The sequence below is a fragment of the Ictalurus furcatus genome, chromosome 8 (assembly GCF_023375685.1).
Source record: "Ictalurus furcatus strain D&B chromosome 8, Billie_1.0, whole genome shotgun sequence".
Taxonomy (NCBI): domain Eukaryota; kingdom Metazoa; phylum Chordata; class Actinopteri; order Siluriformes; family Ictaluridae; genus Ictalurus; species Ictalurus furcatus.
In genome coordinates this window covers 14,575,317-14,602,801 of record NC_071262.1, presented here as the reverse complement: position 1 = coordinate 14,602,801, position 27,485 = coordinate 14,575,317, and the positions used below count along the sequence as shown (strand labels likewise).

Genomic DNA, 27,485 nt, shown 5'->3' with positions numbered 1-27,485 from the left:
CAACACCCTGGCATGGATTTTCTTCTCACTTGACTACTAAGTCAATGCAAAAAATATTCTTTTGAGTTTTAGTCACTTATGTTTCATATACATACAGATGCATCTAAAAAAAATTGAATATTGTGGAGTAGTTCATTTTTTCCATAATTTAATTCAATTTTATTTATATATTCTAGATTCATTAAACAAAGTGAAATATTTCAAGCCTTTTCTGCAATACAGAAATGTTGCAGTGTCACATTCCTAGTGTCCAACCACTCCTGAACCAGAGACAAATGTCAGAAGTGTCTTACCTGGGCTAAGGAGAAAAAGAACTGGACTGTTGCTCAGTGGTCCAAAGTCCTCTTTTCAGATGAAAGTAAATTTTGCATTTCATTTGGAAATCAAGGTCCCAGAGTCTGGAGGAAGAGTGGAGAGACACAGAATCCACGTTGCTTGAAGTCCAGTGTGAAATTTCCACAGTCAGTGATGATATGGGGTGCCATGTCATCTGCTGGTGTTGGTCCACTGTGTTTTCTCAAGTCGAGAGTTAATGCAGCATCTACCAGGAGATTTTAGAGCACTTCATGCTTCCATCTGCTGACAAGCTTTATGGAGATGCTGATTTCCTTTTCCAGCAGGACTTCGAACCTGCCCACGGTGCCAAAACTACTAGTAACTGGTTTGCTGACCGTGGTATTACTGTGCTTGATTGGCCAGACACTCACCTGACCTGAACCCCATAGAGAATCTATGAGAGACACCGGACCCAACAATACAGACGAGCTGAAGGCCACTATCAAAGCAACCTGGGCTTCCAGAACACCTCAGCATTGCCACAGGCTGATTGCCTCCATGCCATGCCACACTGATGCAGGAATTTGTGCAAAAGGAGCCCAGAACAAGTATTGAGTGCATGAATTAACATAATGACTTTTATATATTATAAATTATTTATTTTAATATTTTGAAATACTGGATTTTTGATTTCCATGAGCTGTATGCCGTAATCATCAGGATTTAAAAAAAAGGCTTGAGATATTTCACTTTATGTGTAATGAATCTAGAATAGAAGTTCCACTTTTTTAATTAAATTACAAAAAAAATAAACTTTTCCACAATATTCTAATTTTTTGAGATGCACCTCTATGTTACTAACCTGATTATGATGGGATGTGACATAATAAAATGATCGAATGTTACAGCAGTCTTAAATTAGAAAATGTGGGGGCCGCAGAAAATTTATAATGTGCACTTGGGGTTGTTTGCCCAAAATGTTTGGGGACCCCTGAACTAGGACATGACACTGGTATTGAAACAGTATTTAAAACCAATCCTAAATTCTCTAAATTAGTTAACTGATTATTACAAGAAGGGGTTATTGTGAAATAAGGTTCCTTCAGATGAAACCGTCTACGCTTGTGGGAACCTCAAATCACAAAACAATGATCACCTCAAATCCGAAGACCAGCTGTACCGAGGCTCCTCTGGTGATGATGCTGTGGCAGGCATGATTGACGAATAAGAAGTCTAGTACTCCTAGCAACACCATTAGAGCTGTGCGGGAGCATAAAGCGAGAAAAAAAAAGTCAATAGCTGGGAAAACATGATGCAATATCAAGACACGCTTTCCAAATAAGGTCAAAAAGCATTGCCTCCCATTCTAAGAGCAGGTGCAGCCTCAAATTTTGCATAATGCTGAAAATAGAAATGTAAATAGGCTTATATAACGGTTTCATAACGGTTTCAGTTTGTGCGATTACTGATGCAAGTGATACTTTGTAGTTGTAACATTGCAATATCGATATGCTTAACCAGTACGCTGAAAAAACAGCCCGGTTTGCTTTATGCACATCTAGTGCTGGTTTAACTGGTCAATGATGACCATGCTGTTTGACTCCTAAAACCATGAAGGTAAAACACCATCAGCATGCAGTATGTTGGTGATCATATAAACCAGCACCAGACCAGCTAAACTCCCCCTTCAGGCTTGCTATTAATCCAATTTATACTCACAGAGAACTCGGAAGTGGAAGACCCATGATATGTTCGGACTTCTTTCCATCTACGAAAAAAAGTAAATAAACAAATAAGACACATAAGCTCAAGCAATCTTAATAATAACAATAATAATAATAATAATTTTAGAGCACATTTCATTCTGAGTGTGAAATTTCCGTTCCTCACCTAAAAAAGGATCAAGCATTAACAATGAATCGTATAAAGAAAACAATCTGCAACCAGTCATGAATTACAAAGGAGCTAAACAAAACATCCGAGGGCCTATACACTATACGAGATCGTTAAATTGATACAAAAAAAAGCATCATCCACCAATAAACGAGCCTCGGGATTAACACCAGGTCTTACGAATGTTTACGTACAAAGTCGACTCTGTCTTCAGCCAGCCAATGGAAGCACTTGAGGAAGAGCAGCAAAGTGAAAAGGGCCACAAAACGGGGGGAAAAGTCATCCCTGAAGACTGTAAAGGCTAAGCAGGTCTCAGTCACGGCATACCAGGAACGCTCGATCAGGTGCTGAGGGTGGAGGGACATGATGAGAAATGCGAGGCTCACGACACACTTGTGCAGAAAGAAAAAAAAAAACCTTGGGCTAAACCTGAACCCACTTTAGACACATGTACACATGCATACCTCCATCTCTGCAGCTCTCAGCTGGCCAAAGAAGACCTTGCGCATGAACTTTCCCAGCAGAAAAACCAACACGAAAGCCTGGATATATAAAACCTGTCAAAGACACCAGGCAACATTCAGCTCGAGATACCAGTAGAGACACTTTTCAAAAATCAACCCAAGTTTGTAAAATTGCTTTTGTTCTATCAAGCCTTTGACATTTAAGTCACTTGGAGTCGAATTACCGCTCCGGTTTAAAAGCAGACACAGACAGACAAACAGTATCACTCTTCTGCATGACCACATTTCCAGCTAAGCTCTAAAGCTGGTTTTAAACTGTGTGATTATAGACTGCTGCAGGAACGAGTCCTGAAACCCAGCAGTGAGTTAGCATTTTAGCACTTTCTGTTCCTTCGTCCCAAAGTCAATCGGTTTTTTGGGATGGGTTTTTGGAATAAAGTCCGCGGTTAACACAAGCTCAAGACCTTTTCACATTGTATTCTACGACACAAAATACATCAGTAATACCCAACTCATGAGGTTTTTTTTTTTTTTTTTTTTTTTTTTTTTTTAAAAGCTTTTACATGTCTTGAAAAACATGGTTGCTAACAAGTGGCTAAATAAGACTACAGAGGATGTCAGGGACATTAAACGTCATCACACCGAACAGGAAAACTCATCTACTACAGCCTCGTCGTGTTTATCCTCACGCTCTTGCAGACTATTCCAACTCAAACTTTCAAAATTGTAGATTGATCAATTTGTAGTATTTTCCAATTGTAGCCTTTTTTTCAAATTCTATCAGAAGCGTAGTGGTGGTGACATTTAAGTCATGTGACCGTGGTGTAGTGCGTTTATAGCCAAACTTTAGTGTTTTACTTCTGCCGATTGTATTTCGGCGTCAAGTTTTATAAAAGTTTTGTTCATTTGTGAAGATTATCTTGATGAACTAAACACGTAAGTCATAAACTTTTGTTGGTCACAGAGCTTCTATTTTCTGCAATAATCTAAAAGCCAATCGAAAAATCCTATTGGATTTTTGTCGAGGGAAGCAGGGTGATGCTAACTTCCGGGTTGGCCTGCAAAAATACGTCGTCCCTGCAGCACTCCATTTCAGTCTTTTAAAATGATTACTTGCCACGCTGTATGAGATGATCCCATTAAACTCTTGGCTGACTTCAATAACAGATTGTGTGCTAAAACAGATTCTCCATGTCAGATTGTACAGCAGACAGCCTCTAACACAAGACCTGCTATTAATAAAAATAAATACATTCTGCTTGTGGTAGCAATCAGTACGATCAGGACTTGTGTAGAAAATGGGGTCACAAACAGGATCGTTTCCGTCCATTAGCGTGTTTTATTTATGCTTCACTGCTACTGCTGTGTTTGTACTGTAAAATCCTGTGGCATTTAGATGAATGTTATAGCAGCAGTCACACTCTGAGGAAAAATAAAAAATAATTATGACACTGCCAGAACTTCATCTTTGGTTGCCAGTGAGGGCGTCACATTCTGTGCTTCAAGACTGCTGATCTCAACTCTGCACCAAAGAATTCTTTTAGAAAACGCGAGTTTTGTCTGTGACTGCAAAAACAGACCAGCTTAACTTTAATGATGTTAAAAACAATTCTGTTCTCCGTGGGTTTTGGCACTGTATTCATCCTGCTTGGGAAAGTAAGTAGCACTTATTACATGTGTGATGAAACAGAGTAAGTAAATAATAATGACTGACTAGTACTAGTACTCTCCCAGTGTATTGTGTGATAAGTGAAGAATTTGGATGCACTTACTGCCATGCTTGGACTGCTTTTGGTGAGGTATACCACTGTAGGATAGAACTGGTGTTTGAGGAAGTAGGCATGAGCCACGACGGCACCGGTCAGGGCCAGACTAGTAGCTGTTACCAAAGCTGCTCGCACCATGTTTGCACTGTAAGAATAGGGAAATGAAACAAACAAAATACAGACCTCAGGAAAACTGCACAGGCTTTATCGATATTAATCTTAATGACAGGGCTCTTCGAGAGTGGTGCGGCCATTTTCACCTCAAACAGTATGAGCCACTGAGTGTGTACTACACTGAGAAACCTACATACATCCTGAACTTATATCATATGCAGTTATTAATTTAAAATAAGAAGTGAAACCCTAATACATTCAGGTGTTTCCTTTCCTTAACAGTTGTTAAAACAAGACAATACAGGCTGAAATGACAGTTTTGGTCACGTCGTTCGTCTGATTTCTGGATAAACTCCATCTGTAACGTGTTCTCTTAAACTGTACCAATGAAAGTATTTTACAACTCAACAGAAATACGTCTTATATTCCTAAAAAGCCTGTTTCCTGATACGCATGATATACATGCCATTATGATTACGCACATCAATTTCATTTATAAACCCGAATAAACCTTGCTAACTAGAGTGGAAAAACATTAAACCACAATGTGTTTTTAAAGCTGCTTTGCTCCAAATAGTTTTCTGCATAGGTGACATTTTACATCTTCATTATTAGTCCTAATGAGAAAGATATTACAGAGACATTTCCCAAAATGTTTTATTTTTGGGTTGATGATTGTTGTTGGAGTTATGTTAGATTTAATACTGAAAAATGACATTTTTATAGAATAGAGCATGGTCTTTTCTTGACTAAACAATGAAATCCCCCCTTCTCTCGCTCACATACACACACACACACACAAACACATCATTCATATATATATATATATATATATATATATATATATATATATATATATATATATATATATATAAGGGAGAGATTTGTTTTTTGGTCTGAAAAGTGGTATTTTACATAATATGCTGCTTTCTTTACTGACATAGAAACATTTAATTTTGTGCTAAAAAACTAATGTTTGGGAATCTAATTTTTTTTTTTTAACTAACTCAATAATTTAGAAATAATAAAACAAAAAAATATATAACAAAGTTTGTACTAAAAAGTAAATAGGGTGCCTAAAACTTGCAGTTATATTTTTGTCTACAACACTGATTTCAAACATTTACTCATACAGCTTCAGATCAAAAGAGTTTTAAGATCATGAGAAACTCCAAACTTTTGACCGCGTGTGTGTGTGTGTGTGTGTGTGTAAATCGTGTATTTTAATATTTTTTGCATGTATTTCTCTTGAGAGCAGCGTCACTTTAATCCAAAGGTCAAAAGAAAAAATTAAGAAAAAAAATTAAGCATGCAAATTTACACACATTTAACAAGCTGAAGCCTCGTTTGCATAAACAAATGTGATTAGGATTATTATTTTTTTCCTTTTTGAAAAGTTCCGATATAAAATGTACACGTGTGAGAACATGACCGGTCTGGTAAAGACTGCTTGTGATGTGTAACTCAGTGTCTCTCCTTGAGTAAATCCACACCCACTCTGCAGCTCGACAGGATTAAAAGCGTCTCACTCTTCTTATGCTCAATATTTTAGACACAATTCCTGACATGAACTAATCTAGTTTAAAAATAAATGAAGGTTTTCAGCTGTGTCAACTAGCTCCAGTTTGGTGTAGACAGCCTGCTTCAGTCCAGCTGCTTTCACATGAACTACGCTATAGCTAGCAGCTGGAGAGCAGGCGGCTAAACTACTACCAGAGATTCTCGGAAGCAACATATCAACTAGTTAACGTTGTTAAATTAACTAAATATAACTACGACCCGGCGACAAAACGTCTCACAGACAACCACGAGCGTGATTTACTTCCACCTCAGCGTGAATTAGCCTAACAGCTAACCAGGCTAATCAGAGCACAGCCCGCGAGCTGAGCTCCTGCAGTGAGCGGAGCTCTTCTTACCGCCGCTTCTGCCCCTCAGAGTCTGCACGAACCGCCGCGCTAGGAGCCGAAGTAGCGGAGCTCAGCGCTGGAGCCGACACACGAACTACTCCCGCGTCTAATTCGCCATCCAACACAATACCTTCCTGTTCCACCGACACATATAAGGCTAGCAGTAGCTGCAGTCGGACGATTACGTGTTTATTTTTCGCTTGCTCTACAAAAGGCCACCTCACTTCCGCCGCTCCTACATGACGTCACCGGCCAGCCTCACAAAACCATAAGCACCGTACTTTCTACATATTAAAAGTACCCGGGTTTTCAAAGCCAGTGAAATATTTCACGAGGCAATGGATGGAAACGTCAGTCATAAAATGTGAGCAAGAAAAACAGACATTTACAACAGGCATAGGGATCCCAAAAAACTCAAACTTACAAAAATTTGTCCAGTCATACACTGTTATTGCGTTTTTGCATTTTTTTTCGGTCGTGCACATTTAAATAAATATTTTTTTCCTCGTTTATTTGTAGTGATATTAGGTTTATAAGCACACACACACTTGTGTATAATAAATATACAGTGTCAATACTAAATAACGGTATCAAAACTGCACACCCGCTCTTCAGTCACCAAGCGTTAGATTTGGGGCTAATCTTTATTCTCTCTCAAACCATCTATAGGAAATACCTCGTCTGTAGCAGCTATGCTGTCTCAGACAATAATTCTTTATGAAATAAATATATATATATATATATATATATATATATATATATATATATATATATATATATAAGGTTTGCTTCAACCGAATAGTTTCACGGATAGTGGAGAGTGACTGCCGGGATGAGAACGCTGTATCTGATTGGTCCAGGTAATCCCTGCACTGTGGTTACCATGTTTACGTCAAATATCTACACTAACTAAACTAAATGCGGACATACTGTACATGTACCAGCTCAAAACAAATTCGAATCCACATCGCTCCAAAGTCTGAATATTAATACCAAACGCGCATATGGATAAACAAACTGTTTATCGGACAATAACTTCTGTTATTCCTTAAATGATGAAACGAGTCTTAGAGAAGCGGAAAATGAATGAGAGAGACAGTACATTAAACCTGCAACTGCAAAAGTAAAAATGTACTAATGGCCCGTTGTCCTCAACAGTCCCTTCTTTTGTGACACCTCTGCAATAAACACTGCAAAAATAAGCAAATAAACAAAAATACAAATTAAGGTTTTCATTTGGCTCACCCTTGTATAAAAGCCTACAGATGTACTTACTATTGTTAACGCTTATTGACCAGTGACAGCAATTTGAAATGTGCTTTTCTGTTATTCATCAAACCCCACCAGTGTATTATATGTCTTGCGTCCAAACGTTTTTGAACATGACCTCTTGCCGGGTTTTATTCAGTTTAATTTTACACACTACAGGCTACAATTATTCGTGTTATTCATGCACAATGAAACAAGTATACTTACTGTAAATGTTCTCAACATACACCAATCAGCCATAACATTAAAATCACCTGCCTAACATTGAGTGGGTCCCCCTAGTGCCACCATAACAGCTCTGACTAATCAAGGCATGGAATCCACAAGACCTCTGAAAGTGTGCTGTGGTATCTGGCACTAAGACCTTAGCAGCAACTCCTTGATGGAGACCTGGGAAATTTGGAGGCCAAGTCAACAACTGGGACTCCTTGCATTGCTGTACAATGTTTGCAGTGTTGCAGGGTGCATTATCCTGCTGAAAGATGCCACTGATTTTAAGGAACACTGCTTCCATGAAGGGGTGTACTTGGTCTGTAACAATATTTAGGTAGGTGGTACGTGTCAAAGTAACATCCATATGAATTCCAGGACCCAAGGTTTCCCAGCAGAACATCGCCCAGAGCATCACAGTGCCTGCCAGTTTCCCTTCTTCCCATAGTGCATCCGCAAGGCATCTATTAGATGTGGACTGATTAACAATTACTGGAAATGTTTAGTTGCAGTTATTGATGCATAAGGAGATCACACCAGATACTGAAAGCAAAAGTTCACATACTTTTGCCACTCACATGTAATATTGGATCATTTTCTTCAATAAATAAATCACCAAGTATAATATTAGTGTCTCATTTGTTTAATTGGGTTCTGTTTATTTTTAAGACTTGTGTGAAAAGTTTTATTTATGCAGATATATAGAAAATTCTAAAGGGTTCACAAACTTTCAAGCACCACTGACAAGTACATTGTCCTCCTGGCCAAGAGTCTCTCTTATTCCAATAAATAAGCACACAAGAGAATCATGTCTTTATTTCATGGCTGCTTTAATCTGAACCCAGAATGAATTTCATGAATACAATAGTTGGTGAAGTAGAACAACAACAACAAAAAAAATAGTGCTACTTAACCTCTAGTTACCCATGTTGGTTACAGTAAAAAGAGAAAGGTAAATGCATATTTGTTAAAACATCTTGCCATGAACATATCAGCTAAAAGAATGCACCTGAATTTCATCAAATAGTCTTTATTTCAAAGCAGTAACTTTTTGATTTGCCTTAAGGCAATGAAGGCTATAAAAAAAGGACACAAACCATAGTGAGCAGAGTCTAATAGTAAACATAATAGAGACTGTCTTACTTGAGAGTAACTGGGATTAGACAACATAGAAATTACAAAGATTCTTAGAGAATCAAAAGATCGCAATTTTGGACTGATGTAAGATGAAGATATGTGAAATTGTTTAAGTTTTCAACTACAAGGTTACCTACAGGTAGAGAAAAATCAAACATACAAGCAACATTTTAAAACAGACACAAAGTCAACTGCTAAAGCAGTAGTTAGTCCGTTGTATGCCACCGCCTAGAATTTTCCTCTGATAGATGTGCTTCAGTTTTTTTCCTCGTCGTCCTGACTGCTTCAGAGTTTCATGACCCTTTTGCAGATAGTGTAAACAGTTCAACCCTTAAGACCTCCATATCTTTCGAAACTGGAGAAAAATTTTTTTTATAAAAAAATATCCAGATAAAAAGAACCTCCCAGCCCATGGAGGCCCATCATTAGGAAACTGAGGAGATGGGGTTCACAGGTGAACCCATCTGTGTTAGTACTTTGTCCAGCCACTGAAGGGGACCATGCAGATGCACTTCTATCCAGCAGGGGGTGCTGGTCACATCCTGTCGGTGATATTCAGCTCCCCAACCCTGAGGAGGAGGAGAGCAACAATCAAAGCAAATGTTTTGTTAAAAATTTAAATAGTGGCTGAAAATGACTGAACATTCAAAAGTCAGCATGCACTCAACAAACAAAAATAATACCTTTACAAAACTCATGCGAATAGTGCACATCTTTGTGAGCTCATAGACAGCCTCAAAGCCGTGGTTGACAGACTGAGCGAGCAGCTGAGCAAACTCCTGATTGTTGAAGATCTTGAGGCTGCAGCCGCTGGGGATCTTGCAGACGGTAGTGGGATGGAAGCCGTGGTGGTAGTTGCAATTCCTGCTCTGCACGAAAATGCTGGTGTCACTCAAACACTCAGCGTACACCTCTCCTCCAACATAATACAGGTGAACACCTAAGATTAGACAGGAGACAAAACAATTTCAGCTAGAAAATAAAATACTGGCTTTTAAAAAAAAGAAAAGAAAAAGTAAAAAAAAAGTATATTTAAAGCTAAGTACAAAAGAGAATACACCTAGAAGCTATTCTGACTCAGAGCAAAACATGAAAATAACTAAATCTGTTACAGAGTACCATGACTTTGTGCCTACCTTTGCCAATATGGCGGCGGGTGTTCTCGATTGTGGAGTTGCGGTTGACATTGGACAGAAGGCCCAGGCAAAAGCGATTTTTGTTGTTGGACGGATCAGTGAAGCCGTCCACCAGCACGCTAGTAGAGGAGGCATGGTAAGCCTCACCAACACGGTTATTCAGCTCATAGTACACAATAGAGCACCAGTGGCTTGGCTCCTCATACTCTACAGGCTGCACATCTGACAGAGGATAATAATTAAATAAAATAAAAACAAATAAGTGGTTTTTGCACTCTTTTTTTTTTTGGAGTACACAATAGAAATACTGGTTTCAGGAAAATGGGCCATGTTTATCCAATTCACTGTGGCATCCTTACCTCCTCTTGGCACCATGCTGCTGCCAGTATCCATGGGATTAGAGCCGTCCTGTCCCATCGACTCCTCTGGAGGCATGTAGGCAGGGGGAGGGGTGTCAGCTGGGAAAAATAAAACACCACAAGGAGAGCTGTTAGAAGTGGAGTCAATACCCTTGAGTCAATGCTTCAATGGACATGCAATGAAAGCCCCCTTCCTCCTACATCTTACAGACAGCTTTTAGTGTCTGATTTCACAAGTCCCTGACATGAAATGCCCATTTCAAACCAACCCACAAGCCATCACACTTTCCACAAGGATATCTAGTTTCATTCCATGGTGCTCAAGTAAAGGAGGGACTTAAAATTATTATTTTTTTAAAACAAATAAAAAAATAAAGCTGTTTCAAATGTTAGTGTGTGTACGGTTACAGTGATTCTCCTAAAGCCACTTTTACATTGTGCAACTCCAGCAGACTTTTACTATTATTGACACACTGTATGAGATGATCCCAATAAGAATTCTGTAATAGACGATAACATGTTCTTCACGTCAGATTCAACAAATAAGAAAACTACTATGTTGCCATACTGGGTGTGCAGTGACGCAGTGACGCAGCATGTGTTTGTAGCTCTTTAACTGGAAATCATAAAATAGTTTAACATTGACATAACAGTAAATAAACTATGAACAAAGCATTTGCACGCTAATTAGCTAGCTACACACGTGGAAGCTGTAATTCATCCTCTATTTCCCCCCGCATATCACAAGTGTGTTTTTCCCTTTTGTCCTGTTGTGATAGAGGTGTGATGAGACATTAGAGACAATTTGTCTGCTGCAACAAATTCAACAAACTGCTCTTCTTTTAAAATCCCATACGACTTGTTTACATTTTGCCATTGCCACTACTGTGTTCGTAGCTGTCCTGCAAGTTCTGTGTAATCATATGTCCTCTTCCTTTTGGTACAATTTAGACAAGTGTTGTAGCAGCAGTCACATGCAGATATTTGGACGCTGCCAGAACTTTGGCGTTGACTGTCTTTGGTTGCAGCGGCACTGAAATCGGCCGCTGCCGAGCACGTCATATTACACGTTCTAAAAACACCAATCTCAACTCCTGACCAAAGATGATCCTTTACGATGTGTGGTTTGAAGCCTGAGACAGCAAAATTCAGCTGAATATCATACAGGGTGAAGCCGGCTTCAAATGTCCATATTGACATACAGTTGAAAACTGCTAATTTAGAACTTATTAAATATAAATTAAATAAAAATAGCTCAACCAAAAATCAACCAAAAACAGTAGTAATTTAAATGTTACTGTTATCTTCTGCTCTCCTTCAATCACCACTGATGTATTCAAAACACAAAGAGAAAATTGTTAGACTGATGATAGAGGGATAGTCTACTGACTCCTGAGGGAAACTGTTACAGCAGCAAAGATGATGCATCAAATTACAAGGATGATACAAAGCACAATCTTAGAGAACAACAAGCCATTAAGTAAATATGTGAATTATAAGTGACCACATTATAGTACGCCAACAGCATCAATTTAAAAAATAAATAAATAAAATTAAATAAAATAAAAAAGCAGCGTTATGGGAAATTATGAACCAAACAAATAAAGAGCAGGTTAATGCAGATAAATGTGGAATGTTGATTACTTTCTCATAACAGAGAGTAGTATGGTCAATGTTGTAGATGTAACCAAGTATTATGTATATATATAAACTTCTATAAAAGTAGAGATATGCACTTTACACTGTTCACCATCTGTACCAACTCTCATCATATCCTGGCATCATCATAAATTAATAGGAGACATCGCAGGAGGCATTAGGCTACAACAGCTAATGATAATAAATACACACAATTCACAAAGCAGCACACAAAGCAGCTTTAGCCCCTCTCTTTGAGCATTGTAAACCATTCACGTCCCGTGTGCCTGAGTGCACACAGCCTGCGAGTGGATGCAGGCATCAGCAAATCCCTCAGAGCCAGTATGGAAGACAGGCATGTACAACATATTTACCTCACTGAGCTTTGTGGCTCTGCTTAGCTGGCATTTCATTTGTTTATGATACACAGGGTTTTGTATTCTACTGATAGTTTCTAGATCAAAGGGGCAGTAGTGGCTCAGTGGTTAATCTACTGAGCTACTGTCAGGCCCTTGAGCAAGGCCCTTTAACCCTCTGCTCCAGGGGCACTGTAGGATGTCTGACTCTGCTCTGTGACCCCAAACTCCTAACAAGCTGGGATATGTAAAGAAAAAAAATAATTCCACTGTACTGTAAGTGACAGTATAAGCCTTTTCCTATTCTTCTTCAGAACACCAACAATTCTGTATTTACAATTTGTACTTATCTGCATAAAATCGGTACAATTACACTAGTAAAGAATCATATACACAGTCAAATAAATCGGAGGACTTTTGAAATACCTGGGAGCTGGAAAGGGCTGGATGGACCCGAGCTGGCAGGAGAGTTAGGGTATGTGCCACTGCTGGCAGGAGAAGGTGGATAAGGTGAATTTGGAGATATGGGGAAGGAGCTCCCACCGCTGTGCTGCTGGAAAGACTCAGGATAGGTGGCGTTCACAGGCATGTGTGGCTCATTGTGGCTCAGGTTGCGGAATTGCACCAAAAGGCTGTGCTGTGGGTTGAATTCACTGTGTCTAGGCACCAACACAGGTGGAAGCACTGAAGAGTCAAAAGAAAAAAAGTCAAACATTTTATATAGAAATCAAGAATTCCTTGATAAAAGTAATTTGGCTCTGGCTGAACAGTAAATAAAATGGCTTCAACAAAAATGTTTTTTTCTCTCTCCCCTGCATGACGTGGTATTTGCTCTTAAAAAGTTCAATACAATACTTAATGTACACAGCTTTTTCAGAGTACAGCAGAAGAAAAACATGTGTTACATGGATCACGAGGCCTTTAGGAGCCTAAAGGAATTTGACAGCTCAAACAGCCTACAGCACTGTTAATTCGTTACACGAAACACAGCTTTGGTACACATCTTCAGAGCAGTCTGTTTCAGACATGCATTTTATCTACTATATTTTAGCATGTGAACTGACATTAGCTTACCAGGACTTTCTACCCTCTTGTAGTGATATGGGTTGATGCAAACTTCCTTCTGTTTGGAGCCAAATGGATATTCACACACCTCCAGAGGCTTGAGCTCATGGTGCGACTGCAGGTCGGGCCAGCGCCACACACGGCAGTAGATAACATGCGGAAGGCCCTTCCTGTGGGACACCTGCAGACGGCCATCCAGTGAACGAGGTATGGTCACACACTTGCTGGGCTGCCCGGGGCTACTTAAGGCCTTCTCCAGGTCCTCCATAGCACCCTTTTTTTTCTTCAGCTTCTTTACCAGTGCATCCACAGCCTTCTCAGCCCACTTCTCCTCTTCATCTCCCTGCTTCCAGCCCAGCAGGCGCTTCACTGCTGGGCTGGTGAACGAAAACAGGCTGGACATGGAGGTCATCGTGCCACGCTGCACCAGGAAGAGGGAGCTGGACCGCTAGTCGGGCTGCGTCGGGCCAGAAGGATGCCTGTTTTCGTGTGTGTATGCAGTAGGGAGGTATTTAGGGAGTGGAAGACTTTAGCCTTGCACGGCCAAGGACAGGAAACGGAGGCAGGACGCAGCTGCTGGTGCTCAGGAAGGCCTGCGCTTGAGGGGGGTGGGGTGGGGGTGTAAGATGGTCACAACCACTTGGGAGCTAATGCAAAGGGCAAATGCGAGTGGGGAAAATAGTTGGAGTTACTCTTAAACCAGTGGTGAACTGCAGATGGAGTTGAGTGCAGCTGATCTAATCCATGCTAAAGACAAGATGGACCCAAGAAATGGGTGAATTTACAGTTCAGCACCTGCAAGACAATAAAAAGATGGATTACATTTTAAACCACAAATCGAAACTCATGTATACCAGCTTGACACACCTATGAGCAATATTGTTCAATATGCACAAGATAGTTACACCATTTATCATAGTACTTCCAAAGCTAATTTCACTTCTTTCTAAATCCAGACTCCATCAGTTTTGATTAGTGCAGGTTATAAAAGAAAATCAAAATATTTGGCCTCCCCGAGATATGCAGCAATCATAATAAAACACACATGCATAACACGATCATTGCAAATACACTAACCAAAGCGCTAGCCATGAACTCCATACATGATGTTAATATTTAGCATGGCCAGTTGTTTTCTTTTAGATACATTCACGTTGCAGCGACCAAGCAGGCCATCACACAACGCTATGAAGAACACATTAAAAAAGATAGAATTTTAATTTTTGGGTGAACTGTCATCAATTACACACCCTCGTGTCATTCCAACCCCATGAGATTTCGTTCATGTTTGGAACACAAATGACATTTTTAATGAAACCTGGGAGATTTCTGTCCCTCTGTTTATAGTCCATTTAAGCAAAACTTTCAAGCTCCAAGAAGTTCATAAAGGCATCGTAAAAGTAATCCATGTGACTCAAGTGGATTAATCCCAATTATATGAAGCAACAGGAACGCTTTGTTCATGCAAAAAATTGTGAATAAAATTATTCGCAAAATATCCTCACTTTCGCACAGATCACCGGCATTTGTTCACAAGAGAATCACTACATATGTGTTGAAAGCTGTCAATTAAATTATTCTGATTAAAAACAAAAATAAAGACCTGTAGGATTTTCTTGACAGCATCTTGGTGAAGCAATGGTCTGCAAAGAGCCAACAAAGCCTGTACAGGGTCTCCCTGTCGAAAGGAATCCATCAGGAGAGGCGTACAAAAGAAATGAAGTGAATAAAACAAAAAAGAGACTTGAAATTTATCTTGATGATTATGGCTTACAGCTCATGGAAATCAAAAATCCAGCATTCTAATAGTTTGAGATATTTTGAATATTTTTCAACAAGTGGCGAAAATGGGGGCACCACAGTGACATCACCAAGAACAAGACATCCCTCCAAAAGGTACAAAAGGACAAGGCAAAAACTTAACAAGGAGGCTGCCAAGAGACCAATGGCAACATTAACCCTTGGGCGTCCAAAAAAGGTACACATAGGTCCATAAAGGACAAAAATATCCATGTCCAAAAACAGTCATGAAAATATTAAGAATTAATATTTTTTTCCCCACTTTCACTGACGTCAAATTTTTATTTCTTCCAGCATTAGTTCTGATAATAATTATCAAACATTCATTCATTTTCAAAATTGTAACCCTTTAAATGCTGGTTTGTTTACATAATACCACAGATGTTTTTTTAATGAAAAAAAGAATAGTAATTATTTTCCATATACTAAATGCTGAGCATATTTTTATTCTTTGATATGTCAATGATTAACAAATTTTGATGCATTCATATTTTTTATGCAGTGCCATATATATATATATATATATATATATATATATATATATATATATATATATATATATATATATATATATATATATATATATATATATGGGATGCACAGAAATGGAAAACTTGGCCGAAAACTGAACACGTTTTTTCCCCCGCATTTTTTCCATTTATTCTGCCATTTTTTTCACCACTGCATAAATTAAAGTCAAAATGTGTTTTTTACTATTTTGTCTTGCTTTTCAAAGAAAAGAAAAAAAATCAATTACAAAAACAACAATTTCAAACTACTTATTTAACACTGAACATTTTTTTTCATTCCAGCAGGCATAGGCTACCAACAAGGCACAATATAACTTTAAATAAATAAATTAGTAAAATAAAAATATTTTGATGTGGTCATCTTTGAGCCCCGCTTGAATAGCCTATGTTAGGATAAAACTGACCGCTGAAAGAATGTAACACACTGTAGCCTACAACTAAAAAATGCATCAAAAAGTGCATTGACAAGAGTGCAGAAAAATGGATTCTATTCGGTTCTATACGGCTGATTATATTGGGGATATATACCACTCACGTACCTGTACACCTCACAGAGTATTATAGTAGATATAGTATAGTTAGATACATTGTTAATGTTATGGTCCTTGATGGATTTGGTTAGTTTAAACTACAGATTAGTTCATTTAGTCCCCGCTGGTTTTTCCGCTCCCAGTCCATAGTGCTAGTTCATGTTTCTTGTTTTTTATATATATTATATATATATATATATATATATATATATATATATATATATATATATATAAAACCACACAAAAAACCCAAACACACTACTCAGGTCCATAAAGTACAAAAATGTCTATTGCCAAAAACTTTCATAGAAATATCATTAATTTTTTTTCCCCTCAATTCCCTTTTTTTTTTTTTTTTTTTTTTTTTAAAAACCAGCATCAGTTCTGATTAGAACTACCAAACACTCATTCATTTTCAGAACTTTAACCCTTTAAATGCTGGTTTCTTTACATACATGGGGTGGGATTTGTGATTTCCAGTACAATTTCTGTAAAGTATAAACTTTTCTCTCACATAAATTTCAGCACACACGTACAAACCACAGCTTTGATATCCATACAAACACACCCTCACGATTATAGCTGCATCATATATTCAGTTGGTCTGCAGTGTTCTATAATACAGCAGAATCAGAAAAAAGGAAAACACATGTATTTAGGCTAAACCTGAGAAAATAGTACACATTTCAGATTTTTTTTTTTAATTCAGTGTTTTGAAACCTTGAATTGGTTTCTAGGGGACATTTTTGTCCTTAAGGTCCTGAGTGTAACTATTGTGTGTAACCAGTTTAAAATAGATTTATGAAAGCAAATGAGGGTGAATAAAACTCTAAGAACACATTTTGCAAAATTTATACTGTTTGCATTAACACAGACAAAAAAATGATAAAAGACAAAAATGTCAATAAGGCCACACAAGGGTTAAAGGAGCTCCAGGAATATCTGACAAGAACGGATTACTCTTTGCATGTGACAGCAATCTCTCGTATTCTTCCCATGTCTACGGGGTAGGGAGGCTAGACGGAAACCCTTTATCACAAAAAAACTAAAATCACCCCAAACCATGTGACCAAATGTGCAATGGTCTGATGAGACCAATTCCAAAAGGTATGTTTGATGCAAAAAAAAGCACATCACCAATTCGATGGATCGAGAATGTTTTTGCAAGAAAAAGTGGGAAAATATTGGCAAATTAAGATGTGCCATGCTGACAGACTCTTAAACAAAAAGACTGAGTTGTGTAAAACCAAAAGGTGCTTCAACAAAGTATTTTGTTTTATGGGTGTGCACACTTAGGCAACTAGGTTTTTGGAAGCTTTATTTTTCTTCCTATAAATGTTTGATTGTTTTTCATTTTATTTGTATACTGTGCAAATGCACAATAAAGGTGAGAAAAGATCCGACGTGATTTATCTTAGTGTCATTCTTTTATTTCACAAAAAAGCTGCCATTTTAACAGGGGTGTGTAAAATTTTAATACACAATGTATATAGTAAAGGCATCAACAAATACAATCCTATTTGAAAGTGTGGTCTGAGATGTACCCATTTGCCACCTACTCTGGCTCGTACATCTCTACTCTGTGCACTTTGCTTTTCTAGAACTCAATTAAAAGATTTTGCATTATAGCACTACGTGTATTGTTCTCCGTTTGATATCACTTTGCTTGTATTTCCTCATTTGTAAGTCGCTTTGGATAAAAGCATCTGCTAAATGAATAAATGTAATGTACTGTGGTGTAGTGTAAGAGCGCCACTGTGTTGTATTTGTAAGCAACAGGCTGCCCGTGCCGCACCCAGGGAGCTCTCCAAGCGACTCAACAGGACAGACAGAGCACAGCTGATGGAAATGTTGAGAGCAGAATCAGGATTAAAAGGATATCGGGCCACTGTGAGCCACTTCCTATAGCTACATCCCTTCCCCTTGACCACCTCTTATGCTGCCAAACATCAGCCCAAACCCATCAGAACAAACAGTTATTATTCAGAGAATCTGTGAGGATACAGGAGCAGAACAAACGGTTATTATTCAGAAAATCTGTGAGGATACAGGAGCAGTAAATTTTCATCTGGACACTCCACAAGCAACAGTTTCATTTTTTAACTTGTTTAGTTCAGTATTAGGCAACAGTTAAATGCCTTTTCTGTGTGTCCCTAATTCCCAAGCTGTCCCACTTGCACCACTGCAGAGGTAACAAACAAAAACAAATAAATAAGGGCAAGGCTCCTGAGAGGTGCAAAAGAACAGTTTTCACCATGGATGAGATTGCAAGTTCAAATGTCAACAAGGCCAAAGCCATTCTTGGCTGGGAGTCTACGGCTGGTGGAATGCAATACTTTCCTCTCCCTGCCAGTTACAGAGACACCAGCAAACCGTGGGCACAGAAGCAGGCAGACAGTGCTTTCCTTTGAGGGTGTCACAAGGCCCTCTGATGAGGAATGAGCAGTAGTTTGTTTTGTGCTGCATTCGACTTACTTGTCATAAATTTAACAAGTTACTATTCAAGTTAGATTCAAGTTAACCTGTTAAAGTGCCCCATTATGCTTTTTCAGATATTACCTTTTATGTAGTGTTATATAGCTCTATGCGAATGTAATAAATCTGCAAAGTTTAAAAAATCAAAAGTGAATGACAAACCGATTCTGAACAGCTGAAACAAGTCGTCAGTAATTCCAGACTTACTTCCTGCACTAACCTATGTAGGTTTGTAACCAAACACCACACCTCTGGTTTTCATTGGCTGCTCGAGAACGACGTGTACTTTGACCCACCCTCAAACACCACAGTACAGTAGTTGCGTACTGAAAGAGTTAGGTTCCTGTCTAGAAGACATTATTTTCGGCGCTGCAAAAGCAAAACCACTTTACATGGACACCCAAAGGATGAGGATGTAAAGCGTCAGCGGTTAGAATTAAAATTTTAAAACGATACCACAGCAGTTCAACTCCGACCTTCGTTTGTGTTATCGTCATTTCACTGAAATCTAGCAGAAGTCAAAGCGGGATTGGCGAAACGATTATTCATTAAAGATGGGTCCGTACCCACTTTATTTGGACCATCTTGCTCCTCTGGATCACAGCCTGTAAGTATGATTAATTATTTATGTATATATTTTCTACCAAGTGCTCCAAATGCATAGTTTTGTGTTGTACACGTGTAAAGCCAGTGCACAGCTGTTAGCCTGTTAGCCTCTGCTAACCGACTAACTCATGTTACTGTCAAACTACATCAGTAAATACCCATGGACTGTTGCTGCATCATTTCAAATTACCGGCAGATGAGCCTAATCTTTCACATATTCACCGTTATAACTTTGGTTCACTTGTGAATGTTCCCTATCGCTTGACTTCAAAAAGGCCACTGGACTCTGACCTTTAATTGACACCTCGTTTGAACCAATAGGAACTTCTATGTCCTGTTCATAACCTTCAACAGCCAATGATCGTCTGTGCTGAAAAGTGCCTTCCCCCTTTCCTTCATGAAAGGCTCGAGCCAACTGCACCGATTCTGTGGATGACTGGCGCATTGTATAGGCAATAAGACATGCGTCCATGGTTACAAGGGGTCCTTTAGAGTCTCCAAAAGGAGATTTAGGCAAAACGCATGGACATACCCTTAGAACATGTGAAATATTAATTTTCTTTAGTATTATCAAATTTGAACTTGGACTAGGTAAGGTTTCATGATGTGGTCTAATTGCGTTTTCCAGCTAATAGCTCCCTGCTGTAGTCATCTGCAGGCAACTGTATGCAAAACAAATAAATAAAATCAGGTGGAAAAAACCCCTTCCATTTCAGTGCGTTCAAACTTCTATTACTTAATCGCAGGAGCACTTGCAGTGATTCTGACTCCTGGGGAAAACATTTCAGTGTTAACTTCCAAAAGTGACCAAAACCATGCATGTACTCCAGAATGGTTCAAGAACAGCTTTAATTTTACTTGGATAGGTGTTTTAAGCTAATTTTACAGAAGCTTTAAAGGGTTAACCTACATATGCCTGTATGTTGACTGATCTAAAGCAAATACTTGTGTGTATATACACAGCATACTAATACACTAGTTTGTTTACTGCTGATGCGGTGTACAGCAATGTTGATTTAATCTCCCTTGCTGAACTCGGAGGACCTGGGACTAGAGGAGACCATCCCAAGTTCTTGAGAAGGAATTGCAGGTTTAAGGGGTGTTGGCTGGTTTTTTTTTCCCCCTGGGGAGTGGAGGGAAATGGTAGAGCTGGCGTATGGGAGGGAATTAGCAGATGACTAAATTAGGGAGACAAATGGGGGAATTTAAAAAAAAATAAAATAAAAAAACAGAAAAGCAAAGACATCAGGTTCTACATACTGCCACGTTATCAATCATAAAATAACGGATTGTCATACAACATAAGTCAGGATAGGCAGTTTGCTAACACCTCGTGATGTTTTTCAACCTACAGTAAGTCAGCCTCCATATTCTCGACACACGTTAAGTATGGAATACCATGCTCTGATTATACAGTTGGTGTACACTGATCAATCTCTTGTCTGAATTGCCAAATGCTTTCTGAATACATTAAAATAAAAAATTTGTTTAAAAAGGTACAAGTATACTGAAACCTTTACGGAAATAACAAAATACTTACATGATCTATTTACATGATCAGTTTGACATTTGCATTAAAGTATCTAAAAAGACACCCTTATTTCAGGCTACGAGAGCAATGTAGCTTTGTTGCTGCATCTTCTAAATGCACACTAATTGAAGGCATTTACCTCTATTGATTTTCCCAGTCATCGTGGACGATGCCCCATCCTGCTAAACCTCATCCGCTTGTGTAGGCCTTACTGAAGCCTTAATGAGGTAGGAAAAATAAAGCGTGCAGCTGAACACTCTGAAGCACCATCATTATCTAAAAATGAAGTGAACTGACTATTTAGGCTATGTATGGCTGAACAAAAAAAAAAAAAATCCAGCCCAACTCTAAGCAAACGCATAAACTGTGCAACTTGTTACCGAGTAGTCAGCCTTTACAGTAAAATGAATGGCTGAATAATAAAATACATAAATGTGTATATTTTTAAGGAGCAGTCTAGTGATTGAGGTGTAGCTGGTTTAACTAGGCTTTGTTTTAATGCTCTTGATGCTGTACAGCACCTCTGTCCACAGAGACTTACATCATCCACAAGTGGGGGCTGTGCCTTTTTTTTTTTTTAAACAACAAAGATTACAGTCGTACTACTGTTTTGACTGAAGGAGAAACGGAGCCTTCCAAGAGAGCTCTGTTGTACCATATACACCCCCATGTGTCCTGGTATGAAGACACATATACATACATACATACATACATACATACATACATACATACATACATACATACATACATTATTTCATATAAACACATACATATATACACACAGACACATAATACATATTATATCTCATACATATTATATCACACACACACACACACACACACACACACACACACACACACACAACACAGATGTAAGAAAAATCCATAGGGAAAGCAAAATAGATATTTATTAACCAAACTAGAATGGGACACTAGTTTTATACTGTTACATTGCTGGATCCAAATACTTCTATTTATTAATACATTTATTAATGAATTCCTATTAACATCAACTTGAAAATAATGTGTTCCGTCAGTGTTAAGTTCAGAAAAAAAAAAAGGGACACTTTGACCTTTAGGCCAAATAAACAGTCCATTAAGGATTTATTTTAAGCTTGCTGCGATAGTCGGTGCTCCCGGTGTTGGAGCCGCACACCAATTGTCGTTGTACTGTTTTGTAGTTGTGTTTTTCATTAAGAATTATAATGAACTCACCACTCAATCAATTGCCGCTAATTCGAAAGCAAAAGTGAAATGAGCACAGCCACACGGCTTTCACAAGCAAGGGGGAAAAACACCCCCGTCCACACCCCTGGTGATACCTGCATTACCAGTGTCGCACATCGATTAAACATCGTCCCCATAACGGTGGGAAAATTTCCTCACCATCACATCCCTAGTTTCCCTAGGAGCTTTTTTCTGATCGATGCGACCAAAAATGTTTGATTTTGCTGTGGCTTTTTTCAAAATTTGTGATCCAACTTCGTGGGATTTTTTTGGGTGCTTTTTTGTGGACAACTACTTGAATTGGTGAAATTGCAACTGCACAAAATTGTTTTGAACGTTTTGTCTTTTGAGACCGTTTAGCTGTACTTATGTTCAATGCACGTAACCAAAGAGGGCTTTGGCGGAATGCACGCTGTGATGACGTCACGTGACACATTTTTTCCCAAATCAGCGGAAAATATGTGGCAATTTTGAAAAATTGCAAGCTGCTCAGAATATTGCTGAGTTTGCATTCATTTCTGTGATCGTTAAATCCTGGTGGGACTGAATAGACGGAATACAACTGCACACATTTGAATACTGAGCCCAACATTTAAATACCGATACCATTCAAATGCAGCAGCTCACCTTCAAGTAATGTAAACCTGTACATATCTTGGCTGTTTGGGAAGTGTGAGATGAGTCTGATTCAGTGAAAGATTGACAGCATTAAGGCAGAACCAAACTAACTGTCCATGATTTTCTAACACTGTACAGGACAGAGACTGTGTTATGGTCAAGCAAGTAACTGACCGATCTTTGCATTTTGTTTGTCTTTACAATTAACAGGTACATGTGCAGAGTTCGAGGTAAGAGAGTGAAGATATATATAAATAAAGACAACACATTACACTGTGTTCTAAACAAGAATGTAAACAGTGTTTCGTACCTGAACATTACCTAAAACATTTGATCAGGAGAAACTTATTTTTTTTAACCACTGCAGAAGCTCATCTATAATGTCTGACCTGGAATTCTGCCAGCTATGTCCCATCCTTCCCTACAGGACAGCTACCAACCTGTGATGCTGAAGGGTAACACAGTTCCTTTGAGACATGTGAAACATGCATCATTAGCAAAATACACTGAGGTAAGTGCAGAAAATCTGTCCTCATCTGCAGACGTGCATCATATCATCATGTTTGCATGTGATTGACAGGAGAGATCGACATACGTGACTGTGATTGACAGGAGAGAGTATACCATGCCTCCCACCCACGCAGCACGGCCCGTTTTGTTCTCTAGACTAGGGATTAGAACCTGCGTGAACACCTTTCTGATTCAACCATCATGCATTATCCCGAAGTACCACAAGTTATGCCACACAAAGGCGTTCAATAGAGCACTGATACGGTTTGCTACAAAATAACTTGAGAGCATTAACCTTTATTTGCAAAAGCTCATGTTTGAGCAATGTGAACCTGCACATAGCTGTGCAGAAAAGTACTGCATTGACTGCACATTTCATTATCTTAAGTTTCCTGTAACAGCACAGGACAGATGGCAAAACATAAGCATTGTGCAAAGTTCACGGGAGCAATCAGTAGAACGATGCATACATTTTCAATTAATAGATGCAGATCCAAAGCACTGAAATAATGAGTACGTTTACATGGACAACAATATTCCAATATTAACCCGATTAAGACGATACTCTGATTGAGAAACTACCATGTAAACAGAAATTACTGATTACTTTAATTAGTCACACTTGAAGTAAACACAAATTAAATTAAGACATGTGGAGTATTCCTGTTTTAGTCGCATTATCGAAGTGCATTATAGACATGTTTTCACCGCATTTTGCGACAGGACACATACACACACAGTAGTGCTCAACCAGTTAACGGCAAACACGTGCACGGCTGATTCCAAAACCACGTACTTACCTACTATATAGTTGGCGAAATACATGAGTACACTGTAAAAATGTGATTTGGGACGCAGCCCACAGCTTCAAGCAGTCGTCTATTTGCACGTATGGCATGACAAAAAACTAACTGCACTTGAAGCTTTCGTAAAAATTAAAAATGAAACACCCAAAACTGTATACAGTACCATAACAAAGACAAACTGTATGTTGATGCGTGAAATTCTTTAACTCATCACGCCCCATCATGACCTACCTTTGGAAGTGTTTGGTCCGAGTCCACCTTTGTTGAGTCCGAATTGAGACCAAGTCCAAAAGGGGTCAAGTTCGAGTTCAGAAAGTAATTAAACTGAAAAAAGATTTGAAATTGCAATTGTAAACTCAACACTGAGCTGTTAAATATTTTAACCTTCACAAACCAATGGCAACATAAACATAAAAAATACCACTATTAAACCTTCCCATTTATTCAATATTTGGCTTAGCCAAGGAACTGAGTGTTTAATGTGAACCTGTACATATCTGTACAGTGTGAGATGAGAACCAGTGACAAAAATGAGTGCAATGACATCACATTAAACCCTAAGTCACAACTCTCTCTTTAGGTTTTTCTATAAAAGCACATTTCAGAGAAATCAACAGAACTACTCATCCTGTCCAAAACTTTAATGACTGCACTCAGACATCATTATTTCTCTTTCCTAGATAAAAACTTACATATGTATTACTGTTATTCAGCAAAACATACAACAACGACAAAACGACACACACTTCAATCAGAAACAGACAAAAAGCATTTAAAACAACAGCTTTTACAAGGATGATATTTAAGAAATGAAGTGCTGGAAGACCTTCACTCGGGTCCTTTAAGGGAAAACTAAAGTTGGGTCACGGGTTCAGAATTAACCTGTATGATTTTATACACAGGAATTACTTTGCTGAATAGAAAAATAAGCTCACATTACCTCTAATCCGGACAGTGAAACAGTTACGATAATAAGATAAAGCTGTCCATCAAACCGTAGCGGCCAACAAGAGACACGCCGCCGCAGCTAACTGGCGTTACCTCCCGCTGGATTTCCCTAAACCACGCCGCGGAGCAAACGCTATTTAAAATGACTCAAATAAAGCCGACACTCTTCACATTCGTGTGTCATCACTGAAAATAAGTTTGTCTGTGTGAACCAACTCCCGCTGTCCGGCGAGTCCTTGTAGCAGTAACGCTACGTCGCTAAGCTAACTAGCCGTGAAGAAGCTAACCGAGCTCGTCGTGTAAAAAGTTACTGCTAGTCCGCGGACTAACCCGGTACACGCGCTGCTCGGTTATCCTAACACTTCACTAAATCACGTACATTTTACCAGAGTGTTTAAAACACATTATGTATAGAAAACACGTTCTGTAACATTTCCCCTTTAACTTTACATTGTTCACCTTGACTCTCAGCTATACATTATGATAGCTAGCAAGTGAAATTAGCAAAGCCATCCAGGGAAAACTTTTTTCAGTTCTCCCCACCCCCTGTGGAAAACAGCGGAATGATCTAACTTAAGCAGAATAAAAAATGTCCAAAATCACCATAACCTGCTGGCTTGTTGGTGAATTATGGAAAACAGCGTACCTTTGATTAATATCACGGCGTCCCTCGACGTTTCCTCTGTTTTCACCAACCAACACGAAGCAGGATTTTCCCCCCCTTTTTTCACTCGTTCCCCACTTGCTCCTCTCCTGGCGTCAAAGAGGCTAGAGCCGAACAACTTCAGGCCGTATCCCTCCGCCTATATGACAGTCAACCTCTGCTACTCATCATTTGATTTTTTTTTTTGAGTTCCACGAAAAGAGGAAAGTTTCACAACTACACTGTAAAAAAAAAAAAATAATAAATAAATAATAAAAAGTTAATCATTTTTTAACGAATCAGTGAAGCACAATGTGCCTTATGGAGGCTGTAAAAAATGAAAATGACCCGAGTCCTATTTTAGAAACAAAAAAATTATATATTTTTTCCTCAAAACATTTCAGAATTTCATATTTTTCTGTGTGGAAATGCGTGTGTTGGAGATCTGTATAAGAGCTCTGATTGGGACCGAGATTTTGTTGGACTTCAGAGATCAGCTGTCTGTGATGTGATCCGGTTTCATTATCTCCCCCCAAACTCTGAAATAAAATGAGGAAAATAAATAGATTCGGTTAACATTTAATTTCCCCTATACTTAATCTTTTGCCATTATTTGCTGTGCTTAATCATCATAAGATAAAACGTCGTCTTACTATATGAGTTGTGTATCTAGAGTAATTGTAGTAATGTACATATATTAGAATAAATGGGGTAGAGCGATGGCTCCTGGTCCACGCTGCGTGCAGGTACAACAAAAGTATAGTCAAGAACAGTTTGGCGGAAGGACACGCTTTTCTGCTCTGCTCTTTCCAATAGACTGTGTGAGGTGTGCTGCAGCTGTGTGACGTCACGGGCTTTGGCTCCACTCTGTCTGGCTTTGAAAATTCAACAAGCAGGCAACCAATGGCGAGGAGTTCCGGACTTCGCTCTCTCTCTCTCTGTCTCTCTCTCTCTCTCACTCTCACACACACACGGCCTCACTGTTCACTTTCATCGATTTATTTATATTTAGCCAGATTTTGAAGGCAGTGATAAGTACTGAGTAGTGATATCTATCTGTGTTATCTGGCTGCTCGTGTCTTACTAGAGTTCAATTTCCAAATCTATTAATCTGTGAGCTCTCTCTCTCTCTCTCTCTCTCTCTCTCACTCTCACACACACACACTCCTCCTCTCTGTCTTTGTCTGTCTGTTTTTCTCTCTCTCTCTCTGTCTCTCTTTCCCCCCCCCCCCCACACTTCTAGCCTCAGCTGTAACGATAAAAAAAAAGCAACGTTAGTAGTCATGGGTTCACAGAGTAACAGCCACATAGTATAAATTTATAGCACTTCATTATATATTAGAACAGGGGTTCTCAAACTGGCTTAGTGGTTAGCACGTTCGCTGATTGGCATGTCCAAAGTGTCCGTAGTGTGGGAATGTGTATGTGATTGTGCCCTGCGATGGATTGGCACCCAGTCCAGGGTGTACCCTGCCTTGTGCCCGATGCTCCCTGGGATAGGCTCCAGGTTTCCCCGTGACCCTGAAGGAAGGAGTAAGCGGTAAAAGATGGATGGATGGATGGATGGATAAATCATGTATTTATTTATTTTTCACACCAAATTGTTGAGGCGCCCCTGGCGCCCCCTGGCGGCCCCCACTTTGAAAACCACTGAATTAGGACATCAAGCTT

The 27,485-nt window shown here is 38.9% G+C and overlaps 2 protein-coding genes across 4 annotated transcripts in view; both read right to left on the bottom strand.

The window, feature by feature from the left end:
- syvn1 (synovial apoptosis inhibitor 1, synoviolin) overlaps positions 1-6,659 on the bottom strand; it is a 12,077-nt gene extending 5,418 nt beyond the window's left edge. Inside the window, exons 1-6 of the mRNA XM_053630972.1 lie at positions 6,430-6,659; positions 4,406-4,544; positions 2,634-2,726; positions 2,364-2,516; positions 1,996-2,044; positions 1,433-1,536 (exon numbers count right to left, since the gene is read on the bottom strand). Of these exons, the coding sequence (XP_053486947.1) occupies positions 1,433-1,536; positions 1,996-2,044; positions 2,364-2,516; positions 2,634-2,726; positions 4,406-4,537 (531 nt within the window). The 5' untranslated portion in view covers positions 4,538-4,544; positions 6,430-6,659. The remainder of the gene's footprint in view (positions 1-1,432; positions 1,537-1,995; positions 2,045-2,363; positions 2,517-2,633; positions 2,727-4,405; positions 4,545-6,429) is intronic.
- Positions 6,660-8,699: 2,040 nt separating this feature from the next.
- smad5 (SMAD family member 5) lies at positions 8,700-26,007 on the bottom strand. 3 transcript variants are annotated; one of them, XM_053630970.1, is made up of 8 exons: positions 25,818-26,007; positions 24,455-24,547; positions 13,600-14,385; positions 12,952-13,209; positions 10,532-10,630; positions 10,173-10,394; positions 9,720-9,976; positions 8,700-9,605 (listed from the first exon to the last, which is right to left on the bottom strand). In XM_053630970.1, exons 3-8 carry the CDS (start codon positions 14,000-14,002, stop codon positions 9,462-9,464), a joined length of 1,383 nt encoding a protein of 460 aa, XP_053486945.1. In that variant the 5' UTR covers positions 14,003-14,385; positions 24,455-24,547; positions 25,818-26,007; the 3' UTR covers positions 8,700-9,461. The 3 variants fall into 3 exon arrangements, with proteins under 3 accessions (XP_053486945.1, XP_053486946.1, XP_053486944.1); XM_053630971.1 differs by lacking the exon at positions 25,818-26,007 and adding an exon at positions 25,164-25,750; XM_053630969.1 differs by lacking the exon at positions 24,455-24,547.
- Between the last annotated feature and the right edge of the window lie 1,478 nt (positions 26,008-27,485).